Source organism: Jaculus jaculus, chromosome 16 (assembly GCF_020740685.1).
Source record: "Jaculus jaculus isolate mJacJac1 chromosome 16, mJacJac1.mat.Y.cur, whole genome shotgun sequence".
Taxonomy (NCBI): Eukaryota; Metazoa; Chordata; class Mammalia; order Rodentia; family Dipodidae; genus Jaculus; species Jaculus jaculus.
This window is the reverse complement of record NC_059117.1, coordinates 57521763-57545198: the sequence shown is the minus strand read 5'-3', so window position 1 is coordinate 57545198 and position 23436 is coordinate 57521763. Positions and strand designations below refer to the sequence as shown.

Here is a 23436-nt window from a genome sequence, read left to right as displayed (position 1 = left end):
CTCTCCCTTTTTGCATGTTAAGTTTAACTCTCAAAACAAGGAAATGCGTGGAGCATATTGAGTGGACACTGTGCATCCATTTAGAAGTAACTAACAGCTGGGCGTGGTGGTGCACGCCTTAAATATCAGCACTCAGGAGGCAGAGGTAGGAGGATTACCATGAGTTCAAGGCCACCCTGAGACCACATAGTGTATTTCAGGTCAGCCTGGGTTAGAGCGAGACCCGACCTCAAAATTCAAAACAATGGTGTCTGGCTAAATGTTTATACTATGTCCACCAAACTGCCCAGTAAGCACTTCTCTTAATGTTCATACCCATATATTAATGCTACTCTCACCTTTGGTTAGAGAAGCTTCTCTTTTCAGATGGCAGTGACCTTGGTATGACTCAGAAGGCACCATGGTGCTGAGAAGTGACACAGGAGTGCTCAGCACCGAAATATCTCTATCACACCTTCCAAGGCTCAGGAACCATTGCGGAAGAGGTGGCGAAAACAATGTAAGAGCCAAAGGAAAGATAGGACCCCTTACAAGGCACTTTTCCAGACACAAAATGGCCTGGATATCCATGACCTCACAGTGCCTGACACTACCTACACAAGACCATCATAATAGGAGGAAAAGATAACTACATCAAAATAAGAGACTGACTGAGAGGGGGAAAAGGTATGATAGAGAGTGGAGTTGCAAAGGGCAAAGTGGGCAGAAGGAGGGCATAGGTTATTGTCTATAATTATGGAAGTTGTCAATAAAAAATAAATTTAAAAAAATCAAAACAGAACAAAAAACAATAGAAGTAACTAAATTTATGTTTTTCCAAACAAATTCCTTCATTTCCACCCCACCTCTCTGGCCCCAGCCCGGCAGGATGTGAAGGATGTTTAGCAAGCCAGCTAGGCCAACGATCAGTAGGTCACACTCTGCTAGGAAGATATGTTATGATTGGCAGATTTTGTTCAAGGTCAAAAGTTCAAGATTTTAGCTCTGGCTATTTCTATCACAGGGGTCTTAGAGTGAGAACTGCTCTCCTGATTCGAAAGTGTCAGGATAGAAGATTGCTGGGCAGCAAGGAAATGTATCAGGCAATTAGCTGCAACAGAAATGGAAAATGAATCAGCCCAGAGTTCCAGCATCCAGGAAGCAGACATCGCAGTGAAGTCGTCTAGGTCTCTGGGAATTCTATCTCACGTTTAATGGTCCCATTTCTCTTTACAGTTAGAGCCCAAAGATCTTCAAGTGGGTGCTTGTGGCAGACTTCAGAAATATTAATATTAATTATACTGTGAAAGTGAAGTCCCCTTCGAGTTGCTGGGACACCCGACCTAAAGCAGCTGATGGGAGGACTGGTTTTGTGGTGGTTTACAGCATCAACGAGCTGCTTCGTGCTGGCAGGGAAAGATGGCTCAATGGCTAAAGGCGCTTGTTTTCTTTCCTCCTTCCTTCTGAGCACCCAGCATGTTCCTGACACTAGACTCTACTGGTAGCAGCAGCCACCCTCCCCACCCGCAAGCTCTCCTCCAGTGCCTGGCTGCAAGTTCAAATAAGGAGAGTACCCATCAGCCCTCCCAGCAGCTGGATGGCCTTTGCTTCCCACTTCCTGGCAAGCCTGGACACGCTTACCTGCACCGGGGCTTGGGGCAGACCCATTGGTGACTTTTCTTTTTGTTTTTTCAAGGTAGGGCTTCACTTTAGCCCAGGCTGACCTGAAATTCACTATGTAGTCTCGGGGTGGCCTTGAACTCACAGCAATCCTCCTACTTCTGCCTCCTGAGAGCTCGGATTAAAGGCATGTGACACCACGCCCGGCCATTAGTAACTTCTTCCCTAATTTTAGTGCTGAAGTCTGAAGACTAAAACACGATTGTTGGGCTGGAGAGATGGCTTGGTGGTTAAGTGCTTTCCTGTGAAGCCTAAGGACTCCGGTTCGAGGCCCGATTCCCTAGGACCCACATTAGCCAGATGCACAAGGGGGCGCATGTGTCTGGAGTTCGTTTGCAGTGGCTGGAGGCCCTGGCACGCCCATTCTCTCTATCTCTGCCTTTCTCTCTGTCTGTCGCTCTAAAATAAATAAAATAACAACAAAAAATTTTAATTAAAACACGATTGTTTTTTGTCTTGTTTTTGAGGAAGGATCTCACTCTAGCCCAGGCTGACATGGAACTCACCCTGTATTCCCAGGCTGGCCTCAAACTCACAGCAACCCACCTACCTCTGCCTCCTTAGTGCTAGGGTTAAAAGGCATGTGCCACCACACCCGGCTTTTTAAGATATTTATTTGAGAGGGGAGGGGAGAGGCAGGGTATGGGCAAGCCAGGGCCGCCTGCCACTGCATATGAACTCCACACATGTACCACCCTTTGCATCTGGCTTTATGTGGGTACTGGGGAATCAAACCCAGGCCATCAGGTTTTGCAAGCAAGTGCCTGTAACTGAGCCATCTGTCCAGCCCACAATTCCTTTTTTCTTGTTGTTTTAAATCTACTATTGGGTGTGGTGGTGCATGCCTTTAATCCCAGCACTCGGGTGGCCAAGGTAGGAGAATCATTGTGAGTTCAAGGCCAGCCTGAGACTACATAGTGATCTCCAGGTCAGCCTAGGCAGAGCAAGGACCTACCTTGAAAATAATAAAACTTACTTACATATGTGTCTGTGTGTGCATGTGTTGCATATGGCCATCTTTGTAAGCAATTGCTTTTATTCATTCGTTTCCTCAGCTCACATACCATTCTTTTTTTTTTTCCCCCCTAGGTAGGTTTTCACTCTAGCCCAGGCTGACAAAGAATTTACTATGTAGTCTCAAGGTAACCTTGAACTTATGGTGATCCTCCTACCTCTGTCTCCCAAGTACTGGGATTAAAGGTATGCACCACCATGACCAGATCACACACCATTCTTGTTTTAAAAAATGTTAACTTGGGCTGGAGAGGTGGCTTAGTGGTTAAGGCACTTGCCTGTGAAGCCTAAGAACTCCTGTTCAAATCTCCAGGTCCCATGTAAGCCAGACTCAGTGATGCAAGCATGCAATGTCACACATGCACACAAGGGGGCACATGTGTCTGGAGTTTGTTTGCAGTGGCTGAAGGCCCTGGCATGCCCATTTTAACTCTTTCTCTCTCAAATTAATTTTTTAAAAACTATTTAAAAAAATATTGGGCTGGAGAAATGGCTTAGTGGTTAAGGCAATTGCCTGCAAAGCCAAACTACCCATGGTTCGATTCCCCAGGACCCATGCAAGCCAGATGTACAAGGGGTTGCACACATCTGGAGTTTGTTTGCAGTGGCTGGAGCCCCTGGTATGCCCTTTCTTTCTTTCTCTTTTTTTCTCTCTCTCTCAAATAATTGGAAAAAAAAATTTAAATATTAAAATTAACTTGCTGCCCTAGACTTTGATTAATATTCATCAAGAAATCTACAAGCTGTTTCCTCCTAAGATTTAGGCCTCTTTTACAATTGTCTCTGTGATATGCCAGGAGGGCTGGAGAGATGGCTCAGTGGTAAGAGGCACTTAACTTCTAAGTATGCCAAGGAGGGTGAGATTTTCCCCTACCCTACCTACTGCTCCTGTTCTGAGCATTTTGGGGTGTTCAGGGGTAGCCTTTTTCAACTGATTTCTTTTTTTGCACATCCTTTGTTTTAAACACTTAACGAGGAATAATTTGTAAAATGGCTTCTCCAGCGAATACGTAATCACCGGCAATTTACTTGGTAGGAAGCAGACAGCGGCAGTCTTACTAAAACCACTTAAACAACTGCTAATTACTTACACCTGCGGAAGCTGTCACTTTGGTAATTGGCAGCCAGAGCGTGTGCTGAAAAGAGAGAGGGTCTGGTTAAACAGAAGACAAGGGCCAGCGGCCACCTAGACTGGACCTCTCCCACTGGCTCTTTGTGAAGGTTGATTGCAGGCCTGCATTCAGTGTGTGGCCAGCTGAGTGCTCATTCATTGTTGCCCATGCAAAGCAGGTGTGACCACTAAAAAAAGGTAAGACAAAAGGGTCCTGCTTATGATTATGACATATCTGCTTTTTGAGCCCAGGGGTTTTTACGGGAATGTTAGACAAATGCTTAAGCTGCATCCAGACGGAGACTGAGAAACAGCCATCTTGTTTTTGTCTTTTGAGGTAAGGTTCTCGTTCCCGCACACTCTGTGGCGCAAGCACCTGGAGTTCGACCGCAGTGTCTGAAGTTTGTATGCAGTGGCTGAGGACCTGGCATGCCAATTCTATCTCTTGGAAAAAGGAAAATACAGGATACCTAGCCGGGCTTGGTGGCGCACACCTTCAGTCCCAGCACTCAGTAGGCAGAGGTAGGAGGATTGCCTTGAGTTCGAGGCCACCTTAAGATCTCAGCCTCCCTCAGTCAAGTGAAATGTTGCACTTCTATTTAGGCTAAGGATGCGGTCAATGCTTGAAATAATGCTCAGTCCCTTCTTCCACAAATGATAGGACTTGTGCTAAATGTCATCAGCTTGATCACTTTCCAAGTAGTTTCATTCCCATCTACCAGGTCTGTAAAAAGGACCACACCTCTACTCTTATAAAAAACACCTGCCCTGGGTCTGGCTCTGTGCTTAAGTCACCAGGGTTCAAATCCCCAGTATCCACATAAAGTCAGGATCACAAGGTGTGTCCAGAGTTCATTTGCAGCAGCTAGAAGCCCTGGTGTACCTATTTTCTGTCGCTCTCCTCTTTGTTTGCAAATAAATAAAAATTGAAGAGAGAGAGAGAAAAAAAGCCCTCCCAACCCCAGTTACTATCACATTATCTGGCTTGATTCCCTCTGGGCCCTAACCAGTCTGATGCTTATTTCCTGTCTCTTCCAGGAAGCATGGGATGGTAGAACCCATGTCTTTACCCAGTGACCATTATATAGCAAACTCACCAGAGGTAAGTGCTGAGTATTCACAGTGGCATATGGTTAGCATCCTACAGGCCAAGGCAGACATGAGTCATTTGTCTAAATAATGGAAGAAATGATTCAAACTGAATCCTGACCAAAGCTGGGTTCTCAAACAAATCTAAGATTTGCTCATGAGCCTCAGGTATCAGCCCTCTCTCCCAGCCATAAACGCACATAAGAATGCCAACCATATAGGCGTTACTGACACTTAATTCAAAGCCTTTTTTTTCCCAACAACAAAAACTCAGAGTCCAAATCCAGTTGTCACAAGTACAAAAACAATGGCAATTTCTTTCCTGTTTAAGAACTCTACAGCCTACACTAGAAACCTTACAGTGGCCCCAGTTTTAACAGTTCTACCCTACATAAAACATGACATCAATTTTTTAAGTAAAAATTATTTAAATTATTTGTGAGTGTGTGTGTGTACGCATGTGCACAGCACATATGTGGAGATCAGAATTGTCTGGGCTCCACTTTATGTGGGTGCTGGGGAACTGAACCCAGGCTTTGCAAGCAAGCACCTTTAACTTCTGAGCCCTCTTCCTAGCTCCTATTAGGAAATTTTGATAAAGGAAAAAAAAGTTACACGTAGACAAGTCAATCTGAATAATCTGACTTTACTTGGCATACCAATGCAATTTTCCCCATAATAAATACATAGTTCTAAAGCAATCTTAGGTGTCATTCAAGAAAAATGTGCTCTAACACCTATGTGAGCATATTTGCAGAACCCTGTAAGCTGACAACACTTTCAAACTCAGAAGCATGGGGCTGTTGAAGAGAAATGTAGACTTCATTTGCTGTGGTTCATGATTTAGCTCTAGGTTTATAAAGATTTCGGCCCCCAGGCCTGAAATGAGAGGTGACCTGGCCCAGTCTCCTGACTGTATACAGACAAGGGATCCACTGGCCTTGCTACAAGCTAACCAGAGACAGAGCGTGGTTACCAGGTGGTTATCAGAGGCGTTCTAGGAATGTCTGGACTATGGAAGGCACATATACACACAAACACACAACTCCAGTGAGAGGTGAAGCACTTGGATTTTCTTGCTGCTTTACACAGGATGAATTCCAGGTCTGTTGTATACTCACAAACTTAGTGACTGCTGCTTTAAGAACCAAACTACTCCTAACTCAGCTTCCCACCGGCCACTGATGACCAACCTGTTTTCATTTCTTTCTCTTGGAGTGTTTGAACTTGGGTGACTTTTCCTCCTCTGTGCTCAGTGGAGACCTCAATCAACATTTTGTTTTAAATTCATCAGGAGGGCTGAAGAGATGGCTTAGCAGTTAAGGTGCTTACTTACAAAGCCTAAGGACTCAGGTTCAACTCCCCAGAACCCACGTGAGCCAGATGCACAAGGTGGCACACACATCTGGACTGGCTGTAGGCCCTGGCACGCCGATTCTCTCATAAAAAAAAAATATTCAACAGGAGAGAAAGTTTGCATTAGTGCTATCTATAAAACCATTGGCACAAGCATGGGACAGCTCATTCCCATAGTACCACCCTACTCTGTTCATGGGCACAATTGTTTTGCTTTGCAAAAAGTGTGGATTATTTCCAGCGCATCAATGAGATTTTTCTATTGTTATCAAAAATGTGCTTGGCTTGGGACACAGCTGAGTGACAGAGCACTTGCCTGGCATGTGAGGCCCCAGTACCACAGAAAATAGAAAAACAAAGGCCATATAATGTGCTTATAGCAACTCTTTACTACAACTCAGCCTGATGGCTGAATCTAAACACATGCTGCTCCCCAGTTATAAACAAGCATGCTGACGGGTTTCAATTTACGGGGGGCGGGGGGGTGCAGCACATTCATCAGCTAAATTTTTACTTATTTATTTATTTATTTGAGAGCGACAGACACAGAGAGAAAGACAGATAGAGGGAAAGAGAGAGAATGGGCGCGCCAGGGCCTCCAGCCTCTGCAAACAAACTCCAGACGCGTGCGCCCCCTTGTGCATCTGGCTAACGTGGGACCTGGAGAACCGAGCCTCGATCCGGGGTCCTTAGGCTTCACAGGCAAGCCCTTAACCGCTAAGCCATCTCTCCAGCACTTCTTTTCTTTTTAATTTTTTGCTTATTTTTATTTATTTGAGAGTGACACAGAAAGAGAATGGGCGCACCTGGGCTTCCAGCCACTGCAAATGAACTCCAGACACGTGTGCCCCTTGTGCATCTGGCTAATGTGGGTCCTGGGGAATTGAGCCTCGAACCAAGGTCCTTAGGCTTCACAGGCAGCACTTAACCACTAAACCATCTCTCCAGCCCTATCAGCTACTTTCTAATTGCAAGAACCACACCAAAACAATGTGTCAGATAAAATGCATTTCCAAATCCTTACATATACACAGCAACATTGTGTTTATAACACAACTGCCGCATTTCCACTGAAGAGATTCTAACTTCTTGCTACTCCAGGCATTGCAGCGAAGGAAGAGTGACAGCCCAGCAAGGTGCCCTTCCCTTCTCCAGGGCAGCATCTCTCCGCCACCCACTGTGAAGGCTTGTGAGGTGTGACCTTATGGTCACAGCTGATTTCCCATTTTCAAGCTCGTAATCTGTTGCAGAGGCAGAAATACTTGGTTTTTTGTTTGTTTTGTTTTTTTTTGAAATGCTTTTCTGATATGGCAAAATTGCAAAAATTGCTCAAGCACTTTTACCAAGTCAGAAGTGTTCATGCCTCTCAGTGCTGCCAACTGCACTCACGTCCTTTGTTATCCTGTCCTGACTTTAAGGAGCCTGTAGAATACTGGTGACTTTATTTCTGTGGCCACTTCATTTTAGACTTCTCTTGTTTCTCTGACAGCTATGGAGAATTTTGGCTTCTCAAGTCAACAGTTCAATTCCATGACAGAACTGTGTGCGTGATGCGTAACAAGTGATCGAGTGAGCACGTGAGCAAGCCAGGGATGGCGACACTGAGGAGACGGTGCGGAGGGAACCAGAAACACAGTGCTGAGAGGCTCTATGAGTTTAGAACCAAGCTGAAGTAAAACTTCAAAGAATGGGCTCGTTTTAATCATTGTACTAACCAAGTCAAAAATATTATCTTTTAAATTAAAAAACTTTAATGGCTGAGGTAGATGGCAATGTTACCAGATAATGAATTAGGTTTAAGATATCACAATGGTGCTCCTGGTAGAATGAGAAAGCACTGATTCCAAATGATCTTCCTTAAAGTTCAGATAAATAATTAGGAATCCTTCCAATTCCAAGGTCTAAGTATGATTTCCAGAGGCTCACTTTTGTATTTTCTGCTGAACTCAGCAGCTGATGAAAAGAGCCACATGAATGAGACAGCAACGTGAAATAGCTGTCCTGTGACAAGGTGGTCACTGTCTACTTGCTATGTCCATCGGGGTTCATTCCTCTGTTCAAGATGTGACTTCCTGATGGCTTCCTAGCATTTAACTAATTCTTTGCTGGCTGAAGGAGCTGCAACTGTTTCTCCACACATAAATTGATCCTAAGACAGAGGGAGAAATATCATTAGCCACTGAGTTATAGTATCACAAATGCAATATTACTTTGCTGGGCTTTCATTCTGAATTCATTATTAAACGAGGCACCATATCTTACAAACATGCCCATCTTGGCTAGAGAGCAACCACTTCCCAGACATAACATAAAGAGGCATCATGTCTTGGAAGTTCCTGGGTTGAACAATTCAAGATATGGTCACTCAGATCATACACACATCTTCAAAGTACTCCTGAGCTGGTTGTGGTGGCTTACACCTTCAGTCCCAGTACCCAGGGGGCTGGGCTTACCATAAGGTAAAGGACAGCCTGAGCTACAGTTCCAGGACTTAAGAGTGAGGTCCTGCTCCCCCAACCAACCCAAAGAGATCCAAGCACTTCCAAGTACTTACTTTGGTCTTTGTTTCCCAACACAGATCCTCTGCTATGTAAGCTACTTAGTAGACGGAACTCATCTTTTACCCTGGCTTACGTCAGCCACCAAAAGAACAGTCCCAACTGACCCCTCGTCTCCTACAATCTGAATCCCACAGGTTCAGCTCCTAGTCTGTCCATGTGGCTCTCTCACCTGCTCATCATCTGGAACCTTACACACTGTGCTTTTTGAATTCACAGTCACTCACTAGCACAATGCTGCTCTCAACCTCTGACCTAACTATGTTCTTCTGTCTCCAAGGGACATTTGACAATGACATTTTGAACTGACGCAACTGTAAGGGGGTTGCCACTGGTGTCTAGCAGAGAAGTGAAAGATACTACTAAACACCCCACAGTGCACAGGCTAGCTCCGTCCAACAGTCAGCCTGCCATAGGCTAGCCCTGTCCAACAGTCAGCTGGTTGCAAATGTCAATAGCACTAAGGGCAACATGAAGCCACAGCCTAAGGACAGTTTCCAGTTTCCCCTAGTGATGGCTTTATGTTCTCAGTGCCCCAGTACCACAGAGCTTATAAGGAGTTTACTGCTCCTGGTTGTCATCTCTCTCCTTCCCTTTCTACTGTGTACTACTTTCTACTTGAATCGTACCTCACAAGACTGTGACATTACTACTCTGTTCTGTGGCCATCATCTACCCACGCTGGACTACATACACCAACCCCTCTGGGCTGCCCGTATATGCATTCCTCCTTCACACAGTGCCTCAAGGCTTTCAAGTCCTTTAACTGGTTCAAAGTCCATACTCAGTGACCAGAACCATCTTCTCCTCTTAGCATTCACCTGTCATTTAAAGTGATAGCCTCACCAGGCATGGTGGTGCACACCTTTAATCCTAGCACTCGGGAGGCAGAGGTAGGAGGATTGCCATGAGTTCAAGGCCACCCTGAGACTTCATAGTGAAGTCCAGGTCAGCCTGAGCTAGAGTGAGACCCTCCTTGGAAAAACCAAAATAAATAAATAAATAAAGTGATAGCCTCCTCCCAGGCCAGCACTCTTGACCTTCCTCTTCCATTTTGTTCCAAGAACACAAGAGTGAATCATTAAACTCCAGATTGAAGAGACAGCTTAGCAGTTAAGGCACTTGCTTGTGAAGCCATAGGACCCAGGTTCAATTTTCTAGGACCCACTTAAGCCAGATGCACAAGGTGGTACATGTGTCTGGAGTTCATTTGCAGTGGCTGGATGCTCTGGTGGGTCCATTTTCTCTAGCTTTCTCTCTCAAAATAAGTAAATAAATAAAATATACAGAAATTTTACATTATCATCTAGTTACAGCCTCCTTCTTGTGAAGTTCTAGCATAGCTTCACTCTCCCCCATGTTCATCCCAAGAGTTCACTTGTAAGACTGTTAAATTCCTTACTAAAGACTCCAGAGCTTTAAACTGAAACTTTAGGGGAGTAAAAACATTTACCTCTTATATACTGTCAACCTTCTTGGGTGACAGGGGACAGAACAACTAAAGACTAATGTGAAACCACAAACCGCAACTAGGAATTAGGTCTCAAACAAGATAATTTAGGGTTTTAGGGATAAGCCAGGCAAGAAACAATATACAATAGTGCGTTTCAAGATATGTCCTGGAGCTAGCTGAATCTGATAACACATTAAATAGAGAAGAATTGTTTTAATCAGTTAAAATAGCCTTCATTATTTTTCTTCCATTGAATAAGCAATTTTTCATAATGAAAATTAATTATGAAGCTGGGTGTGGTAGCACACACCTTTTATCCCAGCACTCAGGAGGCAGAGGTAGGAGGATTGCTGTGAGTTCGAGGCCACCCTGAGACTACATAGTGAATTCCAGGTCAGCCTGGGCTAGAGTGAGACCCTACCTCAATAAGCAAAAAACAATTACTTATCCTCTCTAAAGCGAATATATAACTTCAACTTTAACTTCTTTGGTTTTCGATATAGCTGTTTATCAATAATTTTTCAATACCTTAAAAATAGCACCTCCCCTGGCACACCATTTAGAAAACCATTCTCCTAAACTCGTATATCCCAGGCTGGTGGTGTTCTAGGTTCTTGTCATGGCCTCATACCCACCCACCCCCCTTAAAATGTCTTTCTTACTTTGTCATAAATCACTTTAATAATGAGAGAACAGCTAGGACACGTTGCCACGTCTTCCCCATTCTCCAAATCTTCCTACAACAAAGTCAAACAACATGTGGTCAGTCAGCACAGCCTTTCTCTTCATCACCACCTCTACCTCCTCCCCCCACCAGACCATTCCCACGCCTAATATGCAAGTGTCAGGGTAGCCTGCCTTGACCTGGGGTGCATGAGAACACAATGATTCTTCCCCATGAGTCATTTATCCCAGGCAAATGGGGCCAGGTTGTGTCACCTTATAAAACATGAGGCCCAAGGGGCTGGAGAGATGGTTAAGGGGCTTGCCTGCGAAGACTAAGGACCCAGGTTCGATTCTCCAGTACACACACATAGGCCAGATGCACAAGGTGACACATGCATCTAAAGTTCATTTGCACTGGTTAGAGGCCCTGGTGTGCCCATTCCCCCCCCCCTCTCAAATAAATAAGTTAAAAATTAAAAAATTAAGATGAAGGGGCTGGAGAGATGACTTAGCGATTAAGCGCTTGCCTGTGAAGCGGAAGGACCCCGGTTCGAGGCTCCATACCCCAGGACTCACGTTAGCCAGATGCACAAGGGGGCACACGCGTCTGGAGTTCGTTGGCAGTGGCTGAAGGCCCTGGCGCGCCCATTCTGTCTCTCTCTGCCTCTTTCTCTGTCTGTCGCTCTCAAATAAATAAATAAATAAATAATAAACAAAAACATTCCTTAAAAACATTAAGATGAAGGTGGGAGGAAGACCGGCTATTCTGGGCACTTCTTCCCTGTCCACGTGACCACTGACATCTCGGCGTGTTAGGGGCCCGGGGATTCTGAAGGTGATTTATCAGAACACCAGGGAGCGAAGATGCGCATGCTCACGTCTGTTGCCTAAGGGCGCTGAAGTTACCTTGGTGATGGAGAAGTTGTCACCACACGGGCAAGGGTAGAAATACGTCTCCGAGTCCTCGTCATACTGGAAGTCCTCGATCTCCACCTCGTCGTGGAACACTGCCATGGTCACGGGGACGAGGGAGATCGTACAGGCCTGCGTCTCAAGATCTAACTACGTGCGTGTCCGTTCGGAGCCGCCTTCGTGACCCACCTGAAAGCAGGAACGTTACTTCCGGCGCACAGCCAATGACGCAACCCCGGCCGGCCGGCCGCGCAGGCTCAAAGGGTGAGTGGGTCACGCGGTCGCCATGGAGACAGCTGAGGAAGGAGGCGGAGTCATTGGAAAGATGGCGTCTCCGCGCTCAGCGCTTCGCCCATTGGACGGCAGTGACCAATGGCAAGTGAGCCTCGGCCGGTGGCGCTGTTTCGACGTCACTTCGGGAACCAGCGTGGTGTAGGGCACCTGGGACCGGGATATGTCCCGGGTCTGTTAAGTCGTGGTGGCCGTGTCCCTGTGTAACCTTCCAGAGGCCACAGTCCGCTGGAGGCCGCAGCCATCGTCGCAGGAGGGCGGGCCGCTCCGCTCCGCCGGCTCTCCGCCGTGGACCACGGACATCTCCCCTGGGATTGCGTGTCACCAAGTGACCTTCGGCTCAGAGCGACCTCCGAGCTTGTGGGGAGCTTGTGGCAAGGTACTCCCTTGCCTTTCTCACCCCAGGCATCTTCACATATCCTGCACTGTGTTGGAGGGAGGACCGAGACCTGCCAGACGTGTTACTATGAACTATAGTGATTAGCAGGCCCATGACTGTTGTTGGGGTTATGGTTGGAAACCATTGTCCCTAGCCCGACAAAAACTTGTTTTCGTGAGTTTTGTTAACCTCTTGCTTGATTTGGGCTATTTCATGTTGCATAATGGTCACGTGTGTGCTCATTGTGGTCCTCCTGTTAACCCTAGGAATTCAGACTTCCATTTTATTACTCCTTTTTAACCATATTTTATTTATTTGCAAGGGGGGGGGCTTGATAGGACCTCCAGGTGATATAGGAATTTGGGGTTCTTTGTAGGCCAGTGTACTGATAATTTGAGGCTTTCCTGGATCCTTGTCCTATGAATTCGAAGAATAAAATCCACAAACCAGAGGATACGGTTCAGCAAGATTTTATTATAGGCTTAAATTTTAGGAGAACAAAGAGAAGGGGGCTTAAGCCAGAACATAAAAGAAGCAAGGTGTAGCTAGTGCCCAGAGAGGCTAGAAACCCACTAGAGGTTCAGATTTGAGTTTTTTATAGGGAGTTCTCAGGTTACTATGGACAAAGACCAGCTTTTACAGATTTGCCAGGAATCTTAGGTAAGGATGATCAGGTTCTGTCCTCTAGGAAGAGTGCAAGCTTAATCTAGGGATCTTTCCTGGAGGGTACTGTAACTTCCAGGTGTCTGCAAGCTTAGTGACATTTTCTGTTTTTAGTCAAGAAATTAAATACCATTCCCTTTTGAGGTTCTGTTACCCTGAAATAGCCTAGCCAATTTCTATTTCCTATCATAGTCTCTGCAGACGAACTCCAGATGCATGAACCAGTTTGTGCATCTAGCTTTATGTGGGTATGGCTGAGCCATATCTCCAGCCCTCATTTGATTACTCTTTAAAAATTACAGAGCAGGCATCTTGACCAAACTCACATATGTATGAAATAATGAAGATCCTATATGTCACTAAAGTCCAGGAACAAATTTCCTCCCTCTCCCCTCCTGTTCCACCTTTTAGCTCTTTAAAATTTGACAGTGTAAAGACAAAAAGAAGACGAAAAGAAACAAGAGAGCTGGGTGTGGTGGTGTACACCTTTAATCCCAGCACTTAGGAGACAGAGGGAGGAGGATCTCGAGAATTTGAGGCCACCCTGAGATTACATAGTGAATTCCAGGACAGCCTGACCTAGAGAGAGACCCTACCTCGAAAAACCAAAACAACCAAACCACACACAAGAAACATGAAAGAAGTTTATAGAAAATAGTTTCAGAGGTTTTGCACACTTTTGTTTTCCCCATAATTGGAGAGCTACATAGCAGTGAGGGAACATTTGAAACCTATTGAGGATTAACTGGGGTCTGCCTGGGTATGTACTTGATTGCAAAGCCAAACAGTTACATAAAGCCAGTTGCACAAATTGGCACATGTATCTGCAGCAAGAGACCCTGTCATGCCCATACACCCATTTTCACTCTCTCTCAAATGTGTTTTTTGTTTTTTTTTTTAATAAGAATTCTGAGGTTAATAGTCCTAAAAGTTACAAGGGTGTCAGCTATTTTTTAAATTTTTATTTATTTATTTATTTATTTATTTTTGGTTTTTTGAGGTAGGGTCTCACTCTAGCTCAGGCTGACCTGGAATTCACTATGTAGTCTCAAGGTGGCCTCGAACTCATGGCGATCTTCCTACGTGCTGGAATTAAAGGTGTGCACCACCACACTGGGCCCGGCCAGCCAGTTTTTCTTTGCAATTTTCCAACTTTTCTGTATGTATTACCTAGAATGGAGAAAGACTAATGGACCACTTACTAATGCTATCCCACACAATGTGAGATGCTGTACAAATCTTTTATATGCAGTATTTCATTAGGACAACCCAGTGAAGTATGTTTTCATCTTCATCCTTAGTGTTGGCAAACGTGGGGTTCAGGGCTTGAGAATTTGCTAAAACAAAGCTAGTAAGTTGTAGTAAGCCACAGGAATGACTCAAATTTATCTGTTTTTAGAACCCAAACTCTCTTTGTGAGTGTATATCCACGTACAGGCCAAAGGTTGAGGTAATGCGTCTTCCTTAATCATTTCCCACCTTATTTGTGGTGTTTCGAGGTAGGGTCTCACTCTAGCCCAGGCTGACTGGAATTCACTATGGAGTCTCAGGGTGGCCTTGAACTCACAGCAATCCTCCCACCTCTGCCTCCTGGGTGCTGGGATTAAAGGCATGCGTCACCACCCCCAGCTCCCACCTTATTTTTTTTAAACAGACTTTGAGCCAGAGAGATGGCTTAGCACTTAAGATGCTTGCCTGTGAAGCCTAAGGATCCAGGTTCAATTTCCCATTACCCACGTAAGCCAGATGCACAAGGTGGCACATGCATCTGGATCTGGAGTTCATTTGCAACAGCTGGAGGCTCTGGTATACCCATTCTCCCTCCCTCCCTCTCTCTGTCTCTGCTTCTCAAATAAGTAAATAAATAAAAATTTTAAAAAAATTCTTTAAATTTTTATTTAAGAGAATGAGAAAGAAAGAGGCATAGAGAGAATGGGTGTGTCAGGTCCTTTAGCGACTGCAAACAAATTCCAGACACATGTGTCACCTTGTGCATCTGGTTTTACATGGGTACTGGGGAGTCAAACCCAGGTCGTTAGGCTTTGCAGGCAAGCACCTTAACCACTGGGCCATCTCTCCAGCCCACTGCTTTATTTTTTGAGACAGGGTCTCTCACTGACCTGGAGCTCACTAATATAGTCAGTCAGCATGCCCCAGAGATCTTCCTGTCTCCACCTTCCTGGATCTGTAGGCACCCACTCCCTCACCTGGCTTTGATAAGGGTGCCGAGGATCTGAACTCAAGTTGTCATGCTTGAGCAGCAAGCACCTGACCTGAACCATGTCCCCAGCCCGCCCTCCCTGCAGTCTCTCAACTAATTGCATGACATTTATGCTCTTCAGGTGAGCTAGAGGAGGCAAGCTCAGCAAGACAGGCTTCTCTGGGCCTAGATGGGCAGTTCTAGGATTTCAGACTGTCTTCATCTTATCTTTTGGCCATCCTCCTTGCCTGCACTTAGCTCTTACAGCCTACCTAGTTTGAACTTGTATCTTACTTAGTAAAGAAAGTGAAACCAGAAAGAATATGATGGAGGCTTTTAAACTCTGCTCAGCACTTTGATAGATGCCAGTAAAGGACTATTGAGGGCTGGATGGATGGTTCAGTGGTTAAGGCACTTGCCTTCAAGCTTGCTGGTCCAAGTTTAATGCCCCAGTACCCACAGAGCCAGATGCATACCGTGGTGCATGTGTCTGGAGTATGTGTGCAGTGACAAGAGGTCCTGATGTACCCGTACTTCTCCCCTCCTCTGTCTGTCTGTATCTCTCTCTCTTCCTCAAATAAATATACATATTTTTTAAAAAGACTATTGTGGGCTGGAGAGATGGCTTAGCAGGTAAGGTGGTTGCCTGCAAAGCCTAAGGACCTAGGTTTGACTCCCCAGAACCCATGTAAGCCAGATGCACATGTGGCACATGCATCTGGAGTTCGTTTGCAATGGCAGGAAACCCTGGTGTGCCCATTTCTCCCCCACCCTCTCATAAATAAATGAAAAACAAAAAAAAAATTTAATTTTTTCTTGTTGTTTATTTATGTGAGAGCAACAGACAGAGAGAGAATGGGCATGCCAGGGCCTGTAGCCACTGCAAATGAACTCCAGACGTGTGTGCCTTCTTGTGCATCTGGCTGTCGTGGGTCCTGGGGAATCAAGCCTTGAATCAGGGTCCTTAGGCTTCACTGGCAAGCGGTTAACCACTAAGCCATCTCTCCAGCCCCTAATGTATATATACTCAAATATAGCCAGATGCACAAAGTAGCACATGCAACTAGTTTGTTTGCAGTGGCTGGAGGCCTTAGCATGCCATCCTGTCTCTACCTCCTTCCCTTTGTGCTTGCAAATAAAGATGAAGAAAAAAAGCAACGATGCTTTTTAAAAAAAAAAAAGTCACTTAGATTGTGTCCTTGTCTGATACATTCACATTCTTCATTTGCTCTCTAGTTCCCCTCAGGCAAAGTTCACACCCTGACCATGACCTCCTGCCATCAGGGAGGCATCTACTTACACTTCTTACCAGTCTCCCTCCGCTGCTATGGCTCTCCCCTTGGCTCTTCTCACTCGCCTTGCTCTGCTCGTTTCTTGCTGACCTCGCTGCTGAATGCTCTCCCTTTGATATCTGCATGGCTGCTGCTCGCAGGCGTCAACTCTGTGCCACCACCTCTTCCCAACTACTACTCCCTGCCCCTTCCTCCCTCCCTCCTCTTAAACACCCGCCATCCCTTTATTGTTATCACCTGTGTCCTGCTACAGTAATGGCTTCATAGTGGCAAATGCTTCACATCTGCTTCCTAAGTGTGTGTCCGAGGGCCCGAAAATAGTGCCTGGTGCCCTTGGAATTGTTGAAAGCACCGGCTTGTACTTGTTGAACTGGGCCCAGTGAACTTAGTTTTGAATCTTAATCCTTGCTTGAGTCATTTGTTTTACTACTTATATTAATAATGACCAGCAGTTTTATTCAACATTTATGATGATTTTTAAAGATGTCTTTATTTACTTCTTTGCAAGTGGGTGTGGGGGTGGTGAATGACTGAGTATAGGCGTGCCAGGGCCCCTCGGCCTCTGCAAATGAACTTCAGGTGCATAGCTTTATGTGGGTGCTGGGGAATTGAACCCAGGCCAGTAGTCTTTGCAAACAAGCACCTCTAACTGCTGAGTCATCCCCCCAGCCCTGTGATAATTTTTCTGATTTGGAAATTGTTAAGGCTTTTTTTTTTTTTTAAATACAGAGCTTGTGAGAGTACAAAGATTGATGAGGTACTCTTTTTTAAATGTTTATTTATTTGCAAATAGAGAAAGAGAAAGAATGGGCATGCCAGGGCCTCCAATCACCACACACTCCAGACATATGCACCCCTGCATCTGGCTTTATGTGGGCACTGGGGAGTAGACCCTGGGTTGTTAGGCCTTGCAAACAAACACCTTAACTGCTAAGCCATCTCTCCAGCACTATGAAATATTCTTAATATGGTTTTAGAAATTGTTTAATACATGTTGACCTGCTTTGGTTGATCAAGTACCCTTGGATATATAAAATAGGTAGTATTTTATTGCAAGCATTAAACTGGCATAAAACTTAGCTAGCACATTAAAAACAGTTTTACAAAAATGCATGTTACTTGTCAGTAGGTGGCACTCTTGGTCATGATTTCTGCTACAAAATTAAATCTAAGAATTTTGGAAAGAACCACTTTTTAAAAGTTACATTCCTTTGCTTTCCAGGTAAGTTAAGAAGCATAGTCACTAAAGATATATAAGATCATAAAGATTTTAGCACTAGTTGTATAAAACATTAAGTAGGACAGAATTTTTATATTTCACTATCTAACAGCTAAATTTCATCAGGGGACTTTGCCCTAAGTGACATGGAACTGTAACATCTAGTTTTTGACTATGGTTTTATTTGATTGACCCCCATCCACACAAGGGGAATGGCCAGCAGATGGCAGGGTGAAAACAGGAAGCCTGCCTGGAATGGTGGGTCACACTTCCAATCCCAGTAATTGGGAGGTTGAGGTAGAAAGATCATCCTGAGTGAAAGGTCAGCATGGACCACAAAGTAAGATAAATAGACAAACTACAAAATCAAAACAATGGAAGGGGGCTGGAGAGGTGACTCAGTGGTTAAGGCACTTGCCTACAAACCCTAAGGACCTAGGTTCAGTTCCCCAATACCCACATAAAGCCAGATGCACAAAATATTCATGCGTCTGGAGTTCATTTGCAACAGCTAGAGGGCCTGGTATGCCCATTCCTTCTGTCTGTCATTCTCTCTCTCCTTACAAATAAATAAGTATTTTAAGAAGTGGGAGCTGGAGAGATGGTGTAGTGGTTAAGGCACTTGGTGCAAAGCCTAAGGACCCAGGTACAATTACCCAGTACCCACGTAAGCCAGGTGCACAAGGTGGCAAGTGTGTCTGGAGTTCATTTACGGTGGCTGGAGGTCCTGAAGCACCCATTCATATTCCCTTCCTCCCTCTCCCCTTCCCTGTCTCTCTGCCTTTCTCTCAAATAAATAAAAATATGTTTAAAATTAAAAACAAAAATACAGTGGAAGGGCATTTTAAAGGATAGGTAGCCTAAGTAGTAGGAGAGACAGGCCAAGGAATATCAACAAGAGTAGTGGTCAAGAAAGAGCTGGAAACATGGCCAGAAGAATGGATGGGAAGAGAATAATGAAGTGTGTATGCTGTGAGGTGTTGTTTGCTGCTGCTGACCTGGGTCTCAGGGCCCTGTGTGTGCCACACAAGCACTCAGCTACACCTTGTGCCCCTAAGTGAGCCTTTCCTCGTGCAGCTGAGACTTAGTGGGGCTTTTCCTCAGTTTCCCATCACTGGACTTACTTGTGTCTCTGCCTTTGCAGGAATGCTTTGAGAACTACAACTGATGGGAAAGCTGTCCATGTTCCAACTGCTGTGTTTCCAAGGGTATTAATATAGTTCCTGAACCAAAATATTCTGTCAGCCAGCCTCATGCTTAATGTCTTCTCACATCTCACAGAATTCTAAAATCGCATGGCATTCTAAAGTAAGTTTTGTTTTCTTTCACAGCATTTTTCGTTTAGCACACTTAAAGGAGAAAAACTACTCTACTGGTCTTGTGTGACATGACAGAAGCCTTATAAGTCTTTCGATTATTGGCAGCAGACGTGGGGGGCGGTGGGTAGTCAGTAGCATGTTTATTCACAGGCATGTTGTATCATACTATGGTTAAGAAAGGTCCATCTTCTAGGTCTGGGGAGAGGGCTCAGCGGTTAAAGGCACTTGTTTGTGAAGTCTGATGACCCAAGTTTCAAGTTAAATTCCCCAGTATCTGTAAAGCCAGATGCACCAAGTGGCACAGCATCTGGAGTTTGCTTGCAGTGGCTAGAGGCTCTAGTATGCCCATTTTTTTTTTCCTCTCTCTCTCTTTCATTCTCTCTCCTTGCAAATAAATAAAGTAATTTTTTAAAAAATGTTCATCCAATAGCTAAAGACTACTGAGAAAGTTTTGTGATATGATTTGGTTATAGTCAAATATATGTCAACTATATCACCACCTAATTTATTGTTATTTATTTTTTAAGACTCTGCCTATTAGAATGTAACTACTCTGAAAGTATCTTAGTTTTCTTCATGCCTGTGTCACCAAAGCTTAGGCCAGTGCCTGTGTCATACGGGCTCATGACAATTACTGTTGAATGGAGGATTAAATAGTATGAAGCTTCATTAATTGGTTGGAAATGTTCTCCTGTTATAAAACACATAACAATTAATGTATGCAGTGCCATTTAAAGTGCTCAGGAACAATGTGTTCACATACATTTTCCTTTATTCTCAAAAGGACTAAGATGGGAAAGGACTAATATGCTAGCATGTTAAATGTGGCAGTTTTAGGTGAACACATTTAAAAACTGTCACAGGAAGTTGATGTGGGAGCTGAAATGTAGATATGTGACTTGTCATCAGCACTTTACCTGATAGTAGTTTTTTCTTTATTTTTTAAAATATTTATTTATTTATTTGAGAGAAAATGAAAGAAGCAGATACACACACACATATACATATATATAGAGAGAAAGAATGGGCACATCAGGGCCTCCAGCCACTGCAAACGAATTCCAGACTCATGCGCCCCCTTGTGCATCTGGCTAATGTGGGTCCTGGGGAACCGAGCCTCAAACTAGGGTCCTTAGGCTTCACAGGCAAGCTCTTAACCACTAAGCCATCTCTCCAGCCCAGTAAAAATGTCTTTTGTTTTCAGTATATGCTCATGAACTTTTAAGTTTTTTATGTTTTGAAACAAGTCTGCCCCTTGCATTTTATCTAACTAGTATTTAAGGTATGTGGGGCTCTTCAGGTGGACTACTACAATTATCAGGCAGTTAAATTAATGTAATCTTCATCCTGTCAGCTGATCAAAGATTTTGGAAACCAACAGAGAAAATGAACAGTGACACTTCAGTCCACAAAGAACCGTGTATACATCTTATAAGTTGTAATGGAGATGAACAATTACAGTTGCCTAGCAACACTGTAGCCATTATAATATCACAGCCTAACACACAGTGGTGCTGTGAACCTACTAGATAGCCAATTGCATAAAAGTAAGGTGTATACTAAATATATAATCCTTGATGATAAGTGACCATGTTGTGATGTTTGTGTTTATCATACTTTTTGTTAGTATTTTGGGGTATAATTCTTTTGCTTGTAAACAGAAGTGTGCTGTAAAGCAGTATACCACATTGTACTGACAGCAGCCTCACCCATCTCATGTTTACTGTGTCTGTTGCTTGCTTCAAGAGACTTGTCAGAGAGCCAAGCATGGTGGTGCACGCCTTTAATCCCAGCACTCAGGAGGCAGAGGTAGGAGGATCACTGTGAGTTCGAGGACACCCTGAGACTACATAGTAGGTTCCAGGTCAGCCTGGACTAGAGTGAGACCCTACCTCGAAAAACCAAAAACAAAAGAGAGACATGTCAGGTAGCCTACCTCATCTCTCTCTGTGATGTCCATACAGTGACAGAGCCATTCTCAGGACATACCACTGCCCCTGCTCGTGAAGCATGTGTATGACAGCACCGGTCACTCCATACTTCTGTACTGTTGACTGCAGGGCTGCATGAGCGCTGAGTGGTGGTAGAGACCTTGCCAGGCGAAATTGTGCCCTCGCTTGCTTGGATGGCTGACCAAGTCTTAACTGAACCAACACAAATACAAAGTCTTTCTCACTGGGCCCGAAACCAGCCCAAAATTTTCCCACTTTTTCCAAAATGAATTCTAAATTTCAGTTCCATTTGCCTAGGAAGCACCATGGGCTGTGCTGCAGTTTTGACTCCAAGGTTGTGGCAAGGCTCTCTGGGAGCCATCAGCACGCAGACTGCAGTGTGGAGACTGGCGTCTGGTGCTTCACGTCACCTCTCTCTAGCCAGGTGAGTGCTCAGCCTTCAGTTCATTGGGGGTGATTCCCAGAGACCTGCTGTGCTGAGGACTGTGGGAGGGAGGCCTGTCTGGGTGTCAGCGTGCACGCCAGCAAACGGTTATACTTGTTACAAGTGCAGCTGTCCATGGGCAACTTGCAGGATGCTGTAGGATCCATAATACACTGTATTTTGGATAGCTATGATATCATGTAGAGGGGAAACTAATTTTATTATTTTATGAGGATAATACTTAATAATCAGTGTTACTTTTTATTAAAGCATCATGAAATCCAGGAGGAAAACTGATCACTTGGAGAGAACTGCAAGTGTCGCTCGACGGGAGGTTTGTATTCGGGGTGCAGCAGGGTTTTCTGGCTGGACAGTTTGTATACGCTCATGGAAGCCTTATAGGAAAGACGTTAGGTGACACTGGTCCTTTTGAAGGACAAAATGGAAACGATCTGAGCAATACATATAGTTTGAAAGAAATGACCAAACAGTACCCCAGGTTTTCCTTTAAGTTGGGTGTTTGTGTGTACACACACATATATATGTGCATGTGGAGGACAGAGCTGACCACTTCATTTGGCTTGGAGCTCACTGATTAGGAAAGACTGGCTAGCCAGTGAGTTCCAGGGATCCACCTGTCTCCACCTTCCCAGTACTGGGATAACAGGCATGTGCCACCATGCCTAGCATTTTACATTCACACTCGGGTCCTCATGCTTGCAAGACAAGCACTTGACTCACTGAGCTACGTCCACAGCCTCCGGACTGAGTTTCGATCAAGAGAAAATACCAGCACTTACAGCTGCCACCCTCACGGGCTATGTGTTTAGGGACAGATTTTAGAGGTAGAACGTTTAGGACCCACAGTTTATGAATAGCTTACTTCTTCCTTTCTTTGTTTCTTTTTGACACCCCGTCTCCAGCCCTTGCTCACCCTGCTCTAGAACCGCTTCTTGTTTCATCAGAGCAGCACTAACGTCTGAGGAAGGAAGGTGGACGCGCTCTTGTCACCCTTCTCGTGTACAGACTTTCCATCATGCTCAGACTAGAGAAAGCTAACCTGCTTCTGGAGGGGCGTCAAGGGGGGAAATAGAGGGTCCTCACCCTTCTCCTCAGTGAGTAACCCTGTTTCATTTAAAAACGTCCACTGGGTATTTGCTTTTGCTTCTTTGAGTTGTTCCACACATACTCAGGTAAATTTGACTTTGAAGTGTCTCTGCAAACTTGGAAAAAAGAGACAGCTTGTCTCAGTAGTTTAACTTTATGTATTAACAGGAGACGCTTTGATGTAAAAGCATATTGTTTAGGCCTTTTAAAACTATTTTAGGGGCTGGATAAATGGCTCAGTTGTTAATGCACCTGCCTGCAAAGCCTAACAACCTAGGTTCAGTTCCCCACTACCCACATAAAGCCAGATGCACAAAGTGGCATATGTGTCTGAAGTTTGTTTGCAGTGGCTAGAGGGCCACGTGCACACATCTCTCTGTCTCCTCTTTGTCTCTCTCTGCTTGCAAATATATATTTGTATATATTTTTGAAGTAGGATCTTGCTTTAGCCCAGGCTGAACAGGAACTCACTATGTAGCTTCAGGCTGGCCTTGAACTCATAGCTGTCCTTCTACCTCTGCCTCCCAAGTGCTGGAATTAAAGGCATGTGCCACCATGCCTAGCTAAAAAAAATCTTTTTGTTTTAATCATTTTATTTATTTATTTGACAGTGACAGAGAGAGAAAGAGGGAGAGAGAGAGAGAGAATGGGCGCGCCAGGGCCTCCAGCCACTGCAAATGAACTCTAGATGCATGCACCCCCTTGTGCATCTGGCTAACGTGGGTCCTGGGGAATCGAGCCTCGAACCAAGGTCTTTAGGCTTCACAGGCAA

General features: G+C 44.7%; 2 protein-coding genes across 2 annotated transcripts in view; one reads left to right on the top strand and one right to left on the bottom strand.

Annotated features, from left to right (window-relative positions):
- Positions 1–7218: 7218 nt before the first annotated feature.
- Dph3 (diphthamide biosynthesis 3) lies at positions 7219–12023 on the bottom strand. Its single transcript, XM_004661322.2, has 3 exons — positions 11813–12023; positions 10903–10977; positions 7219–8378 (listed from the first exon to the last, which is right to left on the bottom strand). The coding sequence occupies exons 1-3, from the start codon at positions 11918–11920 to the stop codon at positions 8313–8315; spliced, it is 249 nt and encodes an 82-aa protein (XP_004661379.1). The 5' UTR covers positions 11921–12023; the 3' UTR covers positions 7219–8312.
- Positions 12024–12229: 206 nt separating this feature from the next.
- Positions 12230–23436, top strand: part of Oxnad1 (oxidoreductase NAD binding domain containing 1) — a 37973-nt gene continuing 26766 nt past the window's right edge. Inside the window, exons 1-4 of the mRNA XM_045135849.1 lie at positions 12230–12488; positions 19007–19170; positions 21431–21557; positions 21828–21891. Coding sequence (XP_044991784.1) covers positions 21439–21557; positions 21828–21891 — 183 coding nt within the window. The 5' untranslated portion in view covers positions 12230–12488; positions 19007–19170; positions 21431–21438. The remainder of the gene's footprint in view (positions 12489–19006; positions 19171–21430; positions 21558–21827; positions 21892–23436) is intronic.

Excerpts from the sequence above, each read along its gene's own strand:
- Dph3 (XM_004661322.2), bottom strand. The coding sequence starts at position 11,920 with ATGGCAGTGTTCCACGACGAGGTGGAGATCGAGGACTTCCAGTATGAC. Across the intron at positions 10,978-11,812 it reads ACAACTTCTCCATCACCAAG|GAAGATTTGGAGAATGGGGA; the intron begins GTAACTTCAGCG and ends ACTTTGTTGTAG. Across the intron at positions 8,379-10,902 it reads TTAAAGTGATTTATGACAAA|GATCAATTTATGTGTGGAGA; the intron begins GTAAGAAAGACA and ends CCTCTGTCTTAG.